Source organism: Egretta garzetta, unplaced genomic scaffold, assembly GCF_000687185.1.
Source record: "Egretta garzetta isolate BGI_Z169 unplaced genomic scaffold, ASM68718v1 scaffold259, whole genome shotgun sequence".
Classification (NCBI taxonomy): domain Eukaryota; kingdom Metazoa; phylum Chordata; class Aves; order Pelecaniformes; family Ardeidae; genus Egretta; species Egretta garzetta.
In genome coordinates, this window is record NW_009260770.1 from 3,989,637 (window position 1) to 4,009,677 (window position 20,041).

Below are 20,041 nucleotides of genomic sequence, written 5' to 3' on the forward strand. Positions count from 1 at the left end.
CAGGAATCTGATAAGTAATTGATGTTTTGCTAGAGCAGCCTGCTAAGTTTAGTGACGATAACCTGTCAATGCAAGCCATTCCCTAGGACCCTGGAGAGTGAGGACCTACAAAACATATTATTTTAATCTTGTTGTATGTGTTTGGAAAAATAAGGACATCGTATGGACTAATGTAGACCAAAACATTTTAGGTCTCAAATGGGGCTGAAGTCAATGAGATTCTTGCTTGATTCAGATCTACAAAAAGGTGAATGCATCTTCAGTGTTTTGCTCATGATATACAAAATCTGAAAAAGCTTTATTGGAAGGAGCTAATTTAAGGTATTTTGCAAAGGTAGGGGCCAGAAGGTGTATCTCAAGAGATCCTGGAGTCCATTCCCCAGCATATGGTGCAAGACCCAAAGTGAGGCAAAAGGGTAATTGCATGTTTTCTGTATACACAGTTCCAGTGGCAAGCCCTTCCAGATTTCTGGAGATCCTGTAAGGATAATGATCTGCAAACCTTTATGAGAAAACAGCACAGTTTACTGGCTCACTCTCTGAAACTCAGCCAGCTGACAGGAGAATTAAAGTGAGAAGTACTAGCCTAACTTTTCAAGAGTGCCTAATGATTTTGAGTCCCTATGTGTTTATACCTTCAAGCACACATTTCATACTGGTGATTTTGTGGGTTTAAGCATTTGTCAGTGTGCTCTGTGCACAATTAGCTTTAGGAGCACAGTGGAAGGGGATTCTCTGAGAGAAAACAAAGTGACAGCGCAGTTGAAAAGAAAAAAAAAACCAACTTGAAGCTCTGAAAAAAAGTAGGCCATCATGTTTTTTACATGCGAGTGGTATTCCCATAACCATCCAGAGTAAAGTATTTTATATATTTTATACATTGGTGTGAGCTCCCCCCTTATCGTACATGTATTATTCAGGAGCTGTGTAAAAGCAGACAGGCATAAAGCATTAGTCTGAAATTTGGCACGCACACTTCTGCTATCTCTTCGACTCTGTTTTTCAAATGCACACATTGGTGTAGTCTCCTCATCCTCCATGTATTGCCATACATGGAATACACACAGAAAAACCCTGGGGAGCAGGACTTCAGAGATATACTAATTGTTTCCATATAAAGCAGGGCATGGCTGCAATCTGAGAGGACATTCAGCTAAAAGCCTGCAAATATTTGGAAGCTTCCTGTCACACAGGGAAATGTTTGATTATAAGCAAAGATGGAGTTACGAAGTTTTGCAGGCAGGTAGCCAAGATTTCAGATGCTATTTCTGATCATCTAGTCCTCCAAAATTAGCTTGGTATAGTATTTTTTATTTCCCCTATCTATTGCTAATTCTGTATACAACTCTATTGTACAGTAAATACATAGTTGAGGCCTAGAGGTTTCGGAATAGTAATGAAAGAAATCAGCTCCAGGACTAGTTAAAAGCTATTTTGTAGGCCCTCCCAAGATGACACTGAGAGGTTATGTCAAGTTTAAAGAGAACTAAAAGCCAGGTAACATTAACAGGGATTTCTCTGTCTCTTCCTTCAATGTGCCCCATTCTCAGGGAATAGAAAAAGCAGTCTTTAACCAGGTTAAGTCCCTCAAGCTATTGAGGATGATGCACTGAAGAGAGAATATTAAAAATAAACAGTTTATAGAGACATCAGCATAAACATCCAAAGAGGTACCAGTGACTCTCCAAAGAAAAGTTTGTATCCACATCCTTAGCATATTGGGAAATTTTCTGAGGGTTATTTAATTCCCATTTTGCACGAAGGATCCACAGGAGGCAGTTTGGTCACTGAAACTCAGCAGTTAGAAACCAGTCCAGTGAAACCATGGAGAACTTGCCATCTTCTGCCTGGGAAACAGGTGGGTTGGATGGAGAGCTCTGCTACAAGCCTTCCTAGCTCATATGCGTGGGCTGTTTTATCCTTGGAAATGTACTATCGGTTTGCATTATAAGGCATTTTAAGGACTAGCTCAACAAGCCGCATGAAGTATACACAAAACTACTCAGAGAAATGGGAGATTAAAAAATCCAGAATGTAGGTCATTGATATCTTTAAATTAAGAAGCTCAAAAATCACCTTTCTTGGTTTGTAAAACCTTCCTATTGGTCACTGCTGACTCAGACCTACACTTTTAGTGTTGGTTTTAGAAATAGCCATAGAGTACAGCATTTTCTTAAGTGCTTCTCTGTGGGTTTAACAGCCATAGCTTAAACTGAGGTTTAATCTTGCACTCATAATATTTACAGGCCAGTGTCTTATATAGCTTCTTTTTGCAGCCCAGTCATGGGAACGTGAGACACAGATAACGAACCCTTTTCAAAAACCGGTCATGAAGTTACACCGGGCTTTCATCAACTTAACCTGTGAAACTACTTTGTACTTCATTCAAGCATAGGGCTTCCTAGAGAGCATGCACAAAGCTGGTGCAATCCCATTTCCCATATCCTAAGGACAGAAAGTATTCAGTTAATTGGGGACCCACAATTTCAGTTGTTTTTCTTACTTTTCCTGGAATGCATGACTCAGAGCTGAACAATGTTCAGTCAAAAATGGTACATTAACTCTCCCTCATTAAACTTCTTTTTCTGTGGCTTCCAGCCAGATAATAAATCCATTAGGTATAAACTGGCTCTAATACTAAGTAGATAAAAGTGCGTATGGGCACGGAAAACGAGGGGACAGGTATGCAATCATCAGATTTGCAAATGATAGCAGAGGTGTGTACAAAATTCACGTGACCAAGGTCAGAAGTGTCTTCTGAATATTTAGTATTGACAGCTGTCTATTAGTTACCAGTCAGGGTTCTTCATGCCAACCCCCGGGTTCCTCTGCTTGAGAAAAAGAATTTAATTGAGACTGAACAGTCGCAGCAGCTGCATCTTTGGTGGCTAATTCACAGATGAACAGACTTTTTTGGTGGGAAGCTGTATGTCAAACTTTGAATAACCCTGTCTGTGGGACTGAGTCTTTTAGCATGAACAGATGCACAAAAGCTTTCAAACAGAACGAATCGATGTGACCGTCCCTGTCCGGGGTAACTGAAATGAGGCAGGAAATGGCCCTTTAACCTGACGCTGATTTCTCATAAGTGGTCTTTTATAAGGATTATGAGCATTTTCCTTTTACTCCCTTGTGTGTGCAAATTGTTTTGTAGCATGAGAAACACTGATGTAGCCAAGGAACCAAAATTGTTCCTATGCTGCTGCTTAATACAGTCTCTGGACCTTGGCCTGCATGTAGCAATGGTGCAGCGCCTCGCGCTTGCAGCCAGCCATTGCTCACCCCCAGATGACTCCTTACCTGCTCTATCCTCCTGAGCAGCTCCTTCTTTTGACGCTCCCATTCTTGCCGGTCTCTATCAAGCCTGTCCAGGAGCTCCACCTTTTCCCGATTCCAGTTCTTCTCACTGTGCTGGATTTGCCAGCGGAGGTCCATCACCACACCATGACTCTCAGCCAGAAGCTTCTTGTGCTCCTCTCTTGCCCTTTTAAAAGCTCCCTTTGCATCAGAAGTGAGGCCTGTTTCTCCTGAGGTGTTCTCACTCTTCCCTTCCAGCTGTCATTAAAACAAAACGTTACTAGGACATCAAACTTTTTGTGGTAAAAGCCTGCATCTGACAACGAACTTGAGTTAAAGACCTAACTCCACAAAGATAATGGTAAAATTAGGGCAATTCTTAGCTCTTAGGATCTCAATAAATGATCAAAGATGTTTCATTTGAAAAATGTTTTAAAATCAAGACAGTAAAACCTCATTTATCCTCCAAGCTGGGGAAAGGCATGGTCTGGATCAGTGTGAATGACTACCAGACTCTGCTCCAGAACAGAGCCAGATCCATGGTTCCAAAACTTTTTGGAATCAAAAGTGGGATTGCATGGCTGTTGTGCCATGATTCCCTATAATCATCTCTCAAGCTCTACCAGCTCATGTGATTAAGACATCAGTTGTGGACTTTCTGCTGGGAGTGTGGGTACCAGCAATGAAAAAAACATGGAGATGAACTCCACCCTCATCATCATATCTGCAACAACACGCTCATCCACGGCTCTGCCTTTGTGCTCCCACTCAGTGACCCTGAAACCTAAAGACAGTGTGCATTCATCTTCTGAAGAGACTTTTCCCAGAATGGAGAAATCCTCAGCAATGGTCTTATTGTACAGCTCCTTACACCTTCCAACATCAGACGGTGTTACCAGCACAGGATGCACCGAGATCATCCTCCCCATTCCTATAGGTTCTGAATTGATTTCTAGGGCAGTCAGCTGCTGCTACCTTCCCTCCCCTCTCCTTCACTGCATGCTCAGGGACTGGCTTGATCAGATCAGAAGAGCTGGCCCAAGGTAATAGATTTACAGGAAAATGCAGGCTTGATGGGTGTCAGGAGGTCTTTAGTCCAGCCCCCTGCTTCCAGCAGGGTTGGCTCTGAGAATCAGATCAGGTTGTGCAGGGCTTTGTTCAGTCGGATCCTGACAAACCTCCAAGGACAGAGACAGCACAACCTCTCTGACCAACCTGGGTCACAGCTGGACTGTTGTAAGAGGGAGAAAAGTGCTCAATGGTTTGGTCAAGTTCAAGCAAGTGAAGAATTTATCCCTGAAGCCTGACCTTTTGTTGGGAACTCAGTGGATGTGTGAGTGACTCAGAATGGGATACATCTCCATCCCCTGGCTCTGCAGGTGAACTGGAGGGAAAAGCAGTGAAAACTAATTTCTGTCTCTGAAGTTAAAGTTGTCCTCAAAAAGGAGAGGCAGCAGGTCTGCTGGGAAACATGCTCCTTTAGCAAGACAGAAGGACAACTCCTTCACATGGCCCTGTGTGAAAAATAAGCCCAAACTTTCTGAGCAAAGGGAAATTCAGACTGGATTCAGGAGTGAGGCTTACTGTCTCTGGAACAGCCTCCCCAAGTAAAGGGCAGAGGTGTCATTGCTTGAGTCATTTAAAATTGTACCGAGCTGCAGAGAACATCCTGTCACAGCCACTTGCATTTACAGGGACATCTTAAAACACCTGTGTCCTCTACTACTAATTTCCAAAGTCCAGTTGTTTTCAAATGACTGACCAACCAACCAACCAAAAAAAATCAATTATAAAAAAGCAGCATCCTATTTTAACAAACCTGACGTGACACTATCTTTCTCACACTTATCCTACTTATGCAGTGTAAATTTGTGCAATCAGCAGCGATGTGTGAGAAGCTGCCCTGCATGCAACCACACGGCTTGGTGATGGACCAGAGGTGCCATGGGGCAGAAACGCAGAACATCCCAGGAGAAACACCTCTGTGCTGCAGATCCATGATCCTGGGCAGTGCAGCTCCCCAAGAAGCCAAAAAGCTTTGCTGCCTTCCTACCCACTACCCAGCACATTGACTGCCCACGTTTGTTCAGCAATATGTAAAAATATCGCTGCTAGTTCCCAAACTCACCGCTAACTTCAGGTAATGGTCTTTTGTCCCTTGCTACAGCTTTCCTCTGTCCATCCACAAGTCCCCAGCTCCATTGCATGGTGCGGAGGGAGTCAAAGTTGCTGCTGCATCCAGGGTTGGCCGTGTTGACACCCATTCTTTTAGGTTTGTTTGCTTTGATTTTGTTCTACTGTTTAAAGGGTGACTACAAAGACGATGGAGACTCCCCTTTTACAAGAAGTCACATGGAAAAGACGAGGGGTAATGGGTACAAGTTACTCCTGGGGAGATTCCTCTTGGACTCAAGAGGAAAATTTTTCACAGTGAGAACAATCAGCCATTGGAACAATCTCTCCAGGGAAGTGGTAGATTCCCCAACATTGGACACTTTTAAGATTCAACTGAACAGGGTGCTGGGCCATCTTGTCTAGACCGTCTTGTCTAGCCTTTGCCAAGAAAGGTTGGACCAGATGATCCTTGAGGTCCCTTCCAACCTGGTATTCTAGGATTCTATGACTCTATGATTTTACTGTTCTGTGGCCTGCACCCCCTGGCTCTCCCTCGCAAGTTCCTGCTGGGTTTACTAAGTAGCTGTGACACCACATAAATCATGTATTTCAGGATTGTCACTGCAGAGCTGAGATCAGCCAAAACAGTAAGGGACTAATGAAGTAAACTCTATGCAGTTTCCTTACACCTAAGGCTGAGAGGGCTATTTAGGACTTGTTCTTTATCATATACATAAGTCATCTTTCAGGGACCTTTGATGCCCCCATAGGCTTCTCATCTTGCAATAGGAGCTCTCAGGAGTGGTTGCTGGAGTGTGTGGGGTAAATCCAACCAGGCTGGAGGGCAGACTCAACCTTACAACTCTGCTGCCTCCTGGGGAATAATGCCATATGCAGCAGTAGCTATGGTTAGCATGCTAAGTTGCAAAGACATGCCAATGCCAGTGATAAATTCTTTAGCTGGCATCAAGCATGCAAATGCTAAAAGCAACCTATAGAGCAAACAAATACTCAGATACAATACATACAGTTTGTATGATTATCCATTTTCTTGAATACCAAATAACTAGCAAAATGTTGAACCTCAACAAGACTTCTGCTCTCCCTCCCCTTACACCACTGAGTTCTTCACCACCACCAGGAAAATTCTCTTTCTTTCAGTTAGCAAACAAGAAAGGCAGTGGTACCTAGGCCATGCTGCCTGTGAAGGGCGGGAAAGCTGAGAGAGACAGCGGGGAGAAAGAATGTGCTCCAGAAGAGCAATACCCCAAGAATGCATGGCTGCTGTTAAGAGTGCCTTGCCCAAGCTGCCAAAAAACAGTACATCATCCTGTGCTGGACCATGGGCTCACCCAAACCAGAGCCCTGGCTCTTGCCCCATTTGAGAAGAATACAGGAAGCCTGTAAGTACAAAGATGAGTTCAAAACCAAGGCAAGTATACAGTGATACACCTTCAGAATAATTTCCTGGCGTTCAGTGATTTGGGATCTAAAACCTTCTCCAGTCAGAGGTGGTGTCTTTAGCCTGAGAAGACAGCTCTTGGTGCCTGTGGAAGGCATAACAATGCTCCTGGCAAGGACAGAGTCCTTCTGCATCTGTTTAGATGAAATGGCTCAACTCATGGGGGAAAGGTCCACTGATGGCTCCCCATCATGAAAGTCTAGATCTGACTTTCCTAAACCTGCTAACTGCTAAGGGTGGCCAGAAGCCTCTCCATGTGCACCACAGCTTATATTCCCCCAGGCATCCTGAAGCTGAACCATGGCCGGAGTCCTGGTGAGTGTCCGTGTCCTTATGTGCAAGTTCTATGATTCTATTTGGTTGGACTTGATGATCTTAAAGGTCTTTTCCAACCTAAATGATTCTATGACTCTCAATGCATATGCTGGGTTTCACCCAACATACTAACCCCCTCCTTCCCAACCTTTCTGAGTTCCTAGTTCCCAGAATACTGGGATTTTTAACTTGCCCAGCTGGAGGCTGAGAATTACTGGGGCTCCTTATTGGCTCAGAGTTATTGCAATCCCATACTTGGGAGCAATCTCATTATTTCTTATCTTAAAAACAATGCCTAAGGATCCTTCTGCCAAGTAAGATGTGCATGCACTTCTGACAGCCGAGACTCATTTTTAATGATATACGGAGTGCTAAAGCTCCAAAGCAACAGACAACAGTACATTGTCACCTCTGATACGCAGTGCTTTTGCATCAAAAGAGTTTTCTTTTCTTTTTTTCTTCCTATAAGGAGAGTTGAAACATCAAAATGCAAAACCATTGCCAGTGACTATTAATTAGGAGTTGACTCTCTTGAGGAAAATGCTCTTGTTAATTGACCTACTGCTTCACAAAAGAAGTGGAAACCAGCAGCAGTGAAGACAGCAGTGGAGACTAGAAAGGCCTTGATTCTCTATGGGCTTGTCAAGGGTTTGGCAGCTCTATACCCCACCTAGGGCAGGAGCGCTGTACAGCCCCCTGCTTCATCACTACCAATTGAAACAACAAAATGACATCATGAGAGATTCTCCTACCCACACTGACAGGAGAGACTTGGCTATTCAGTTACAGCTGTTGTTATGCCACGTGTTGGTACAGAATAGCAAAAGATGTTAACATGACTGTAAGTAATGCTGATATTTTATATGTCGTTCACTAGCTCCTCCCATTTTTATCCTGAAATTGAACCTATAACAAAAACACACCATATTTTGAATCCTTAACATTTGTTTGAGTTAAATTTATGTTTATATAATTTCTAGTTCAGGCTTATTATATTTTTATCTTTATATGTAATCTTTTAATTGCCTCCTTGCAATCATGAGAACATCCACCAGACCTCAGTGGGACCCTCACATTGTTTGCCCTGCCCTAGTTGATATTCTAACGATTTATGTGCTATCTTTTTCCTGCTGCATTAGCGACCTGTTTTTACTGTGAAATAGAAATGTAGTTTGGGGAAGCTAAGGAAGACGCTTTTACGTCTTAAATATTGACCAGTTTCATTCTTTTCATTTGCTGGAAAAAATGTGAAAAGTAACACCCACGGCTCGATAATTGCCATATGTTATACATTATTACCAGTGGAGCAGTGGAGGTAGCAAAGATCCTGATAAAGCCACCAGAAGGAAGGATGCAAATCTGTTTTCTCCCTGGGCAGGAATGGCAGCACCAGCCTGGTGCCAAACACCAGCCAAAGTGGCCGCCTGAGAGTTTATCGCCCGTGCAAAGGCAAAGCATGCAAGCTCTAAATTGGCAGTTTGTTGTCAGATGAACTTCCTCTAAGTTTTGTTCTTCGTTGCCATCTCGAGTTTAAGGTAAATCTGTCACTGGGGTTTTATTTTGGGAGAAGTGAAAATGGGGATTGATTTTGTTTCCTCTTTCAAGCGATCTGTTGTCTGGAAATGTCTGTGCAATAAGAAGCAGCTGAACGGAGAATTGGAATCTGCTGAGAGAAAACTGCTAAAATGAAAGCTTCTTCCTTCATTCTGGGAATGCAGCCTTCAGTACCTGGGCAGGAAAAGCAGCGCTCACTTCTCAGTTCTCTGCGTCACAGTGACTCTCCGACATTCAGTAAATCCTCCTAAATGTACCATCCTCCTAGCAGTGAGTATTTTTATTACATTTGTCTTCTGCAAAGGAGCTCTACAATTGCAAATCTTTTTCTCAGGACCTGAATGTACTAATTCTCCCACCCCTCCCCTCTGCAATGTGGAAAATTAGAGCTTTTATGCCATCAGCTTTGGAAATGAATCCTTGTGGGTTTTTTGCTGATTTGTTTTCATATTGCTTCAGAAACAGTATATCTGTGAGCAGTCGTACATGACACTGAAGCACCTGGCACCAGATTTTATCTACATATTTCTAACAGTATTCCTGGCAGGTAGCTAGAGCTCTCTTTTCAGTGGGGTACCATCCATCACTAACCAGTAGCTTTGAATAGCTGATTTAAAATTAACATATTGACCTAACACTTCAGCATTACTAAATCACTCTTTTCTCTCCTATGCATCAAATACCGCAGTTGTTATGTGCCAAGGCACAGTGATGAGCTAACTCTGAGCACGCCAACATCAAGACATTTTCTCTCCTATAAATGCCAAGAAATACAGACACCCATGTGTCTCATTACCGCAGCTGATACGTTACCAGCCAACTCTTCTGAGAAAATACAGCAAGAAGAGGTTCACTTCCCTTGTCCTCACCTACGTTACACAGTACCTAGTACATGAGCACTTACACTGGGACAACTGGAATCCAAGAGGCAACTCCAGAGGCAAAGGCTTGCTCAGGCTTCAGGGGGTCTTTCAGGAACCAGGGTAAGATGAATAAACACAGCACCTTTCCTTGCTGTCATAAATTTCCCATTTTATTAAGCACCTCAGCCGTTCTTTATGGGTGTTGGACACGGGGAACGTTACCTGTTCAAGGTGGCACTTCAGTTCAGTCATTTCCACCTCCCAGGCTGCCTTGTGCAGGGCATATTGCTGCTGGAGCCCCTGGCGCTCGCGCTCCTCATCCCGCAGCTCCGAGCGGAAGTCATCCAGCAAGCCCTTCAGAGCGCTCAGGAGCTTCCGATTTTCACTTGCCTGCCACAACAAAGCAGAAGAAATGCTGTCATTGGATGGCTTTAGCCTCCGGTTTCATTTTTAGGAGGAAAAATACCTGCATGTCCACTGCGTGGAAAAGAAAGTACCCAGGCTAACTTTTGCATGAGAAAACTAAGAATGGCAACACCTTCTCTGGCTACAGGCTGCCCAGGGAACTGGTTGAGTCACCATACCCGGAGGTATTTAAAAGACGTGTGGATGTGGAGCTTAGGGACATGCTTTAGTGGTGGACTTGGCAGTGTTAGGTTTATGGTTGGACTTCATGATCTTAAGGGTCCTTTCCAACCTAAAAGATTCTATGGTTCTATGATTCTACTTCTTGTTAGCCCTAGTCCTAAAGCGCCCATGAAAGCCAAAGGTACTGAAGCCACACTGAAAAAGGCATGACACATCTGTCTGGATTGAGGAGATCTGTAATAACTTCTTTTTTAATACTGTAAACCAAAGCTAGAGTATCCTTCCTGAGGTCTGTTGAGTAGTCGGACATCTCATACACAGTCATTGCTCAGTATCAAACTTCAAATATTTGTAAACTACATATAAAGAAAAGGAATTAATTTTCAAAGTTTTTGTATTATCAGATAAAATTATTTTGGAAAAAAATGTGAGGTTTTGAGCCGAGTATCTCTGCTAAGGTGTTTCACTAGTCTGTACTTCACATCTCTCCTCAGTCCCAGGCAGTCGCACACAAATTAGCTTTTTAGCAGCACCTCACTTGGTACCAAAGGCACGAATGCCAGGTAGGGCACTGTCCCTCTTGCAGATGGGATCAAAGAACAAACCTCCACCCATGTCTTCTTGAGAATGTCATGGCCATACTGAAAATGTTGCCTGTGCTGTTGTGCTAGCCAGGAGCCACGAACAGAGTCAAATTAAAAGCCTAGCCCAGAGCTGACAGATGATGTTGGCAAGTACTGAAAGATAACATGTATGCTTGTTCAATTCTCTAAATTGTTTTTTCTTAGTTTTGGCATTTACTTTCTGCAAATTCTCTGCAGACTTGCAAAGCCTGTCATTTTTATGTTAAATATTGAAGAACATTTTTTAAGGATTCATTCTGGATCAGCAAAACAAAAGGTATCCCACCATTTTTTTGCAGTCATTGAATTAGGAAGCAGAAATATGTAACATGATTCATTTATCCAAATTTAAATCAAATATTCCCAATGAGCCTCTTAAAGACCAAGAAGGAACGAGAGATTGTATCTGACGAGTTATTTTGAATAGAAAAGACTTTTAAGAAAATTGTACTTGATTAGCAGACACAGCATGAGCAGAAAAATGGAAAAGCTTACTCAACAAATTCAGCATTTAATCACCTGGTTTTCATGAACGTGTTAGCTTCCTTGGGAAGGCCTAACTCAAATTAGCTGTCTCAATTCTTGCATGATAGTCTAATTAATTTTATTTTTTTATTTATTTTCCCAAGTGGAGGCTTCCTGCAATTCCTCTTATCAGGTGTTTCGTGAGGTTCCTACAAGGGGACTTCTTTGTAGACAAGTCAAGTAAGCAGATGTACGCAAAAATCTGTATTATTTTCATGACAATACATACAAAATTTTATGCAGACAACTAAGCTGTTTTCATATGCTCATGGCATTTTTGGCATCACTGAACCCACCTCACACACTCTTGTAATCACTAATCAGACATACCACAGTGCCCACAGTGCCTTTTTTCTTTAAAAAACCAATGTGGTCTACTTTTTCCAAGCCATTTGGTTCATCAGCAAAAATATGCTAGATGCAGGGAAATGACGGCAGGTGCTCATTGACTGACCTATCGTCTGTTTGGGCTAATGAAATGTGATGGTGTACAACATGGGGTTTTATAAGAAATGCACCCACAGAAGCAGAATTAATTCTATTAACATTTAATGCCAATTAGCAGTTTCCTACTGTACAGCAGCAGCCTCCATCATGCATATAAGATCACCTACTTTTCAATATGTAATGAGATTTTATGTTTCCACCATGAGTTTTCGTTCCGATACCCAATTAAGGCTAAATTTTCCGAACATCTCAAGCCCCTTGTGTAGTAATCAGAATAAGAGCTCTTTTGAAAATTTGTCTTTATGTCACAACAGGAGCTGCTGGGTATTGAGCTCATCAACAACTGGCCTCATCCTCTTTGAAAACCCAACCCCAAATGCCTATGAAGCTTTCATTCCAGAGCCACATTCTGTGTTTTCTGGAATGCTGCATAAACCTTTCTCTGGCAAAGTAGTCTAAAGGCTCCATGAGGGAAATGAGGCAGAAGAAAAATAAAACAAAATAACACAAAAGCAAGCTACATCGCTCATTCCTGTGCATACATTTGATAGCTTTAGAGCCCTGTAAAATTAGGTTTGCAAAGAAAGAAGCGATGGACTAGTGCAGAGAAGAGCCAAAACAACCTCATTGCAGGTTCGCAGCCTACAGGGATGAGGGCATGTCTTATTTCTAGAGGCATTACATCAATGTCACTGTTATGAGACAAGTACCCCAGGTGCCCCCTGGGCTTGCTGCGATTTTAATTAACTTGCCAATATATATCCAGTTTTGGTTACATACTTTTAATTCCTGCAGAGAAGTCTCTTTTGCGTGACTTTGTATTTACAGTCTGAAGTTGGAGAGGTCTGTGAGATTATTTTTTTCTGTTATGCCAAACTGGAGTAGTTTTGGAGAACAGACAAAGCACTTTTGAGACAATGTGCTCTGAAACAGTATTTACATCTCGACATGCTTCAGATTTCTGTTGGTGAAACTGCCAAACAACTTCTGCATAAGAATAAGTCCCATAGATACATAACAAGGATTGTTATGGTCTTCCTCTTCCTGACAGGGATGTTGTACAGGCAGAAGAAACGGGGCATGGCTGTGATTCCCTGGACAGTTTCCCATGCAAGGAGCTGGCTCTTTAGTACCTTACCAGCTACCAAAATTTAGAGCATGGAGGAATCCGACTGATTCACAACTGATCTAAGACAAGAGAATTACAAAAGCCATTTAAAGTCTTGTTGTATGCATAGCTCAGAATTCATAGGTAAAGGAAACAACAGCTGACAACAAGTAAAAACTTAATGTAATAAACCTCAATTAAATTCCAGGACTTTGGAGTCTTTACTAAGTTGAGTCAACCCCAGAGATGGGAGCCTCCAGCTCTAGAAAAGTTTGGGACCAGAGCAGTTGTTCGAAGCTTGGTTCTGCTTTTAATCACAATTCTTTTTTTCTCTGAGAATTTCACTTAAGAATTTAACCACAGTCTGGTATTACAAGAAGTTTAGTAGAGCACTCAATTAAAAACATAAGGTCAGGAGCCTAAACAGCAAAGGAGAGCTGTGTGTTTTCTACATCTAATCACACATCTAGGCAAAAGTGAAGCTGGATCTTGGTGCAAATAGTTTTAGTATATTTAGGTCTTAATTACTATTCCTTTGGGCTTTTCTCTTAGCTAAGCTTTGAAAACAAATATTGAATAAGCAAAAAAAGATCTAATTGGGGATTGTCTTGATCCCCCCCCTCCCAGCAACAACATGAGTGTATTTTTTTTAATGCCTTTTCCATTGCACCACAGATGTGTGAACTCTCTTATTGTTGCTCCCCTGATCTTCCACCATCCAACAGGCATCTCACCCTTTCTACTCAACCGAACCAAAGTGCTTCCATTTTCCACAGGCTGTTCTCCCTGATGTCTTACTACACACATAGAAAGGCTGACTTAGAGCAAGCCCTCCGCCACTGTGCCACCAGCCCAACTTGCCTGCTTATCTCCTGCCCATCACCAGAGTTTCTGCCTGGCTCTTGCACCTTGCCAGTTCCTTGCCCGACCCTTTCTGCAGTGTGCCCCAGCTACCAGCCAAGGGACAACGCTGTGAAGAGGAAGATGAATTGGCCCTTCTCAGAGTCCCTGTCTACGCTGCCTCTCATCAACGAGCCTTTTTTTTTTCCCCTTTCCCCTCTGCCATGCCTTCATCCCTCCACGCACTGGCCACATAAAAAGCCCAGACAAGTGAGATGTGTACTTCCCACCAAGCTGAGTACCTCAAATCATAACAATATAAAATTGAAGGCTGGTTGTTGAAATTAAGGCCCAAGGGTTTATCATTTTTCTCAAAACATTTCCACTTCCCAGGCAGGGTGAGAAAGTCAGCAGCAAGAGTGCAGGCTGAAAATACAAGCCATTAAATATTAACATTAAATGTTAAAAATAAATAGGGGTTACTTCAAGTTACTGTAAGCCCTTTCTTTTTTTTTCTGACCCAGTTATCTCAGCCACTCCTAGACTATCATAAAATTTCCTTCCTAAAGTGAAACAAGTGCTGATGCATTGTCCCCCAGGGCTCAGTTCTAGGGCCAGTCTTGTTTAATATCTTTATCAATGACCTGGACGAGGGGATTGAGTGTGCCCTCAGCAAATTTGCAGATGACACCAAACTGGGTGGTAGTGTTGATCTGCCCGAGGGTAGGAGGGCTCTGCAGAGAGACCTGGACAGGCTGGATCGATGGGCCAAGGCCAATTGCATGAGGTTCAACAAGGCCAAGTGCCGGGTCCTGCACTTTGGTCACAACAACCCCATGCAGCGCTACAGGCTTGGGGAAGAGTGGCTGGAAAGCTGCCACCTGATCGCCCTCTACAACTGCCTGAAAGGAGGCTGTAGTGAGGTGGGGGTCGGCCTCTTCTCCCTGGTAACAGACGATAGGACGAGGGGGAATGGTCTGAAGTTGCGCCAGGGCAGGTTTAGGCTAGACATTAGGAAAAAATTCTTCACCGAAAGGGTTGTCAGGCTCTGGAATGGGCTGCCCAGAGAGGTGGTAGAGTCCTCATCCCTGGAGGTATTTAAAAGAAGGATAGATGAGGTACTTAGGGACATGGTTTAGTGGTGGGATGGCAGGGTTAGGTTAAAGGTTGGACTCGATGATCTCAAAGGTCTTTTCTAACCAAAGTGATTCTATGATTCTATGATCTTGGAGCTTGCCAGGCAGAACCAGTAACTTAGGGCTCTCCTGGGCAGGTGCAAACCTTGGAGACTTCCAGCTTCACCACTCACCCCAAATTCCCAATGTAACCAGTGCTTTTTTCCAGCTGCAGGCTTAAGGAACCTGAAGAAGACCCCCAACACCCTGGGTGTTCTTCAAGGCCACCTGACTAGTCACTGGTGTACCAGGAGGTGAGCACTGCTGAGATTCACCCCTTCAGGAAGGTCGTGCTCTGGGTCTGCTGATGCTCTCAGGGCTTCCTATTTCTCTGCCAGAGAATAATCATAATCCTTTCTTGCCACTGACAAAAGCAAGCCCCATAGCACTGAAAACCCTTTTTACATGCCTGTCAAGAAACACAGTGCTTGTTAGACGATTCACTAGTGTGAGCAGGCAAAACAAGTACCAGTGCTTAAAATGAGAAATATCTAGCGAACTCATTCAGTCTTGCAGTGTTGAAATAACACTTTTTTCCTGGTTGGAAGGCAATTACCTTCACAAATCCATTTGGATATCATGTATCATGCACTATTCACTATCAAGAGGGGAAGTGAGATGTGGTCTGTTCCTATGGATCATTTCTTTAAGCAAGATTAGCTGGAACTGCTGCATTGGAACATCACGCAATGTATATAAAAATTAATTATAAGCAATCCTACTTCCCATTTCTGCCACCTTAATTGAGATTAATGCCTAAGCGATGATTATTTCAAAGAGGAGATAATTTATTTGAATGTTCTTGGTAATTTTAAGAGATCTATATGTAAAGTTAGTGCATGACAAAGTTTCTACTGAGATAGTATGTTCTTTTATATTTATTTCACTCATTCTAGATTAAAACAGTCTACAGATGTAATGCAGTTAAACAATGTGCTCAGAAGCATTTCTTCCATGGCCTTCTTCAGCCTCTACCAGAGAAGAGCTTGCTGAGAGGATGACAGTGATGTGTCTGGGTGACTGGCAAGGTAGAACCTTTCCAAATGCCAAATTGATCAAATGAATACTACCTTAGTAGCACACTTCACAGAAAAGAATAGCTAGAGAATGGAGTTGGCAGCTAGCACTATGAAAAAGGAAAGCAAAAGAATATATAAACCTAAAGCAGAATATGAAGTAGCATAAAGACCACAGATCTCTACTATTTTTATTCAAACAGAAATTCTAACCAAAGTTACATCTCGAACTAGAGAGGTAGGTTGCAAGACAGCCTGTGCATCTCCCAGCACCAGCCTAACCTTAAAGATAGAGATAGAAGATAGAGACTTACTGTTGTCTGCTGTGTATGTATTAGACCATATAGATAATAAGTAAACAGGTTGTACATAGCCATGAGAGTCTGGGGAATTCAAGGTGAAGAACTGAAGTGCAAAGACCCGCACAATACACAGATCCTGCAGTGAGCCCAGCAAAGTAGTGCAGTCACAGAGAGTACAGATGTGTCTGAGAGCTCTCGCTGTGGAGCTGGCTCCTAAGTCAAGGGCCCAGATAGAGATGGGGCATAAGGCATAAAGCTCCAAAACCTTCTTCACTGAATTTGTGTTTTACATGGAATTCTTGGTCCATGCTACTTATGATTGCAAATAATTCCATGTAACAGGATGCTCTCATCTGAATGTTTTCCATTTTAAAAATATAAGAAGATGCTCCTGAAGAACCATGGAAGCCTTAAGTCTGTCCCCTTTGAATGTTTGCTATTGTTATTGTTAGGACTGCTGGTATACTAAATGCACGAAGGAAAAAGCTAGGATGTATGGCAGTGCTCTAACACACATAGGCAGGCCACGGGAGATGTGAGGGAAAAGTCAGCATGATTTGGTTTTAGGCATTTAAAAGCAAGCCCAGTGACAGGAAGGAACTTTCACATTGTTTTCCCGTCATCTCTAAGGGAAACATTAAATACATGTGCTAGTTTCTTAAATTATTTAAAGGAAATAAAATCACCTCTTCTTGCTAAAAGCTTGACAGTAGAATACAATAGACATGCTCAGGAGAGAGGAGCATGTAAATTCTGCAAACCACCACATACTGATAGATGTTTCTGGGCAAACAGCCACAAGAGGAAATAGGATTTTTCACTGATAGCGTCTGCCAACAGGAGAACAGTAATCACGTGGCTCCTGATTAAATATAAATATAATGGATGAAATCCACTGTAATTGCTGTGTAGCTAGAAGTATTTTTACAAGTATGATTCTGGGTGATTTAACACAGCAGCATAAGGAATTGAACTCCCTTGGAAAATCCACAGTTCCCATTTCCAAGGCATGATATACAACTGGTATAGTACCTGCTTCTGCTGCTGCAGTAATTCTGCAGTCTGCAGCTGTGGTCCATGATCTGCGTTCTCTGTGGTGGGGCGCTGGGAGAAATCTGACAGTGCAAACACAACATCCTCTTCTTCCTCCTCTCGCTCTGCCTCGTCCGTCTTCTGCTCAGACTGAATGCCAAGGTCTGGGAGGGTCTCAGGGTGCTCGATCTAAAATGCAAGAGATGGGACACATCAACACTCTTTTGCGATTTACCTTGGGGGACAGAAATCTGTGGGAGGGCCAAGGAAAGGTACTATCTTCCCCTGCAACCCCTGGTGGGATATTTTGACTTCTATTCTGTAGGCTACAGGAAATGATCTTTGGGTGATATATGACACGTTGCATATGTGAACACAAGACTATGCAGGCCTGCAAAATAGAAGACCTATGCAGCTGAGAAGATGGGTATATAATGTAGCACGATGAATATAATACATCACACATTAATGAAAAGCTGTGCAAGATGCTGGTGTATTGTCTGATGAAGATATGGAGATCAGGACGTATCCAAATCTAGCACTTCATTCTCTAATGTGTTAGTAAAACACATGACTCCAATAATGACTGGAGGTGGACCGATTATAAATTAAATAGTCAAAAAATCCAAACAGTGAAAAAATGAAAGCTGTTTTGATATTAGAAGATGAGCTAGTTCACATAGAAGCAAATTAGTACTGCTGAAGTAAAGCAGAAGCAAATTATTTCTAAATAGCTACTCATCTCTTGTTTCTGACTCATATTACCACAGCAGATGAAGGTAAAGATGTTCATCCACCCTTTATCTAAGAATAAAAAACACTGGAGTATTCAATTTAAGCACACTCTTACCAGACCTGAAAGGTTACTTGTACTGCCAAATGCGGCAAACACTGAAAAACACTAGGCACATAACTATCAGAAATACTGAGAAAAATTACTTTGTTGCCTTACCAAATGGTTTTAGAATTGCACGAACCTCCAAAATAAATCTATTGTTCTCAGGATTTTTGTATAAAATGTCAGAATGGGCAAACTCTTTTTTAAACTTATTTTTTCTTTAGGTAAGATTTCCAAAGGAAATGGTAATTCTGGATGAGTATCTTGAGACAATTTAGCAGCACCTTTCTTCACAGTGCACATTGGCTGGCAATCACACCCCTGCTGAGATGTGTCAGCTTGGGGATTCCAGGTTGTTATGTACTTCTGAAATTCCTGATCTTAGTTTAGTCGCTACTTGGAAAATCACCGTGATGACTACTGGCGCACTGCTGCTGATGGTGATAGACGTGTGCATGGAGAAGAGGAACAAACAAGAATGATTCACTCTAAGTTCCCACAAGAAGCTCTATAATTCTCCTGCCAACATGAAAACAGAGCTTCCCTCCATCTGTATTGCTGAAGGCTTTGTAAGGAACACACTGTGCACATGATTTGAAAAACGACAGCACTCAACCCGTCTAAACAGATTTGACTCCATCAGCTCACTAACATTTTTTTTTCCTTTCTAAAAATTATTCAGGAGTCATATCTTTGAGACCTAATTAAATTTTCATTTACTATGAGAGAGTTTTTCAGGGCCAGATGTTTGTACTAGTTAAGGGTTTAGATTTAAAGATGGGTGATCTGTAACATATCATGCAGAATATTCTTTAGCAGGAGCCAACTGAAGAAAAGGCTTCATGTTTAATTTGAACTCCCTTTAAATCTATGTGTAATTATAAAGTTGCTGATGGCACATCGTATTTGAAGTCTATACTTAAAGAATGAACATCCCAGTATCCCACCGCTTGCAACTTCATTGGGTTAATAAGGTGGGACAGTTACCTCTAATATGTCCTCCCCTTCCTCCTCCATCCGCTTTCCTTGCCGCCAATGTTTCAGCAGCCACTTCAGTTTGACATATAGGAGAAAGGTGTCCTGCTTGAAATGCCTGAGTTCTTGCTGCAGCAGACTTTTCTCCTGGCTCCATGTCTTCTCTTCCAGTTTGTTCTGCAAAGTCAAGCTCTGCACTTCCAAGTCTTTCCTCCGCAGGGTCTGCATGTGCTCCTCCTCCAGCTTTAATGGAATGACAGACACCATGTCAACGGGGTGCTGTCCTGGCATGGTTTCCAGGACTTGTACTTTGTTGGGTGAGACAAACTGAAATCTCTCATTTTCATCAGTAGTGAGTAGCTATTGACTTGGCTCAATAAGTTCCTCAGCAGTTATGACTGTTGAGGAAATTAAGGACAGCAGTGGATAAGCTTTGCTTAGATAACCATATCCAAGTGGAAGTGGACATTTACTTTAAAGATGCACGAGACCTTCTGCTGCTTAAACATTTTATACCACTCATATTTTCCTCCCTCTCTTGATTGTATCCCTGCAGTATGTTCCCAGCACAGCCACCAGCCCACACTGCTGCACATATCACACCTGCTAAATGCATTTGCAGACATTCCTATAAGGTGGGACCACAGCTGCCCTTCAGACAACCTGGAATATTATCCTTGCCTCTTCCCTCTCCAGCCACAGACTCATCCTTTCCTCTGTGGCTATATCTCCCTCTGCTTCTGGAAGGGCAATGCTTCTGAAGGAACCACATCCAGTATCTCAGATACAACTACTGGTCCCTCACTTCTCACAGTTCATACTTGGAGGCATCTGAATGACTCACAGTAAACAGTTTCTCATTCTGATACGACTAGATCAGGGACACGTGCAGGAACTGGAGAGATGGGGATAGGTTGCAACTCGGTATTCAACGCCTCAGTTTCAGTACCAGAAGCACCAAGAAAA

The 20,041-nt window shown here is 42.6% G+C and overlaps 1 protein-coding gene across 1 annotated transcript in view; it reads right to left on the minus strand.

Moving 5' to 3' along the window:
* The window catches only part of MTCL1 (microtubule crosslinking factor 1), a 95,128-nt gene that overhangs the window by 10,009 nt on the left and 65,078 nt on the right, over positions 1-20,041 (minus strand). Inside the window, exons 7-10 of the mRNA XM_035901626.1 lie at positions 19,088-19,318; positions 17,263-17,451; positions 9,829-9,996; positions 3,301-3,555 (exon numbers count right to left, since the gene is read on the minus strand). Of these exons, the coding sequence (XP_035757519.1) occupies positions 3,301-3,555; positions 9,829-9,996; positions 17,263-17,451; positions 19,088-19,318 (843 nt within the window). The remainder of the gene's footprint in view (positions 1-3,300; positions 3,556-9,828; positions 9,997-17,262; positions 17,452-19,087; positions 19,319-20,041) is intronic.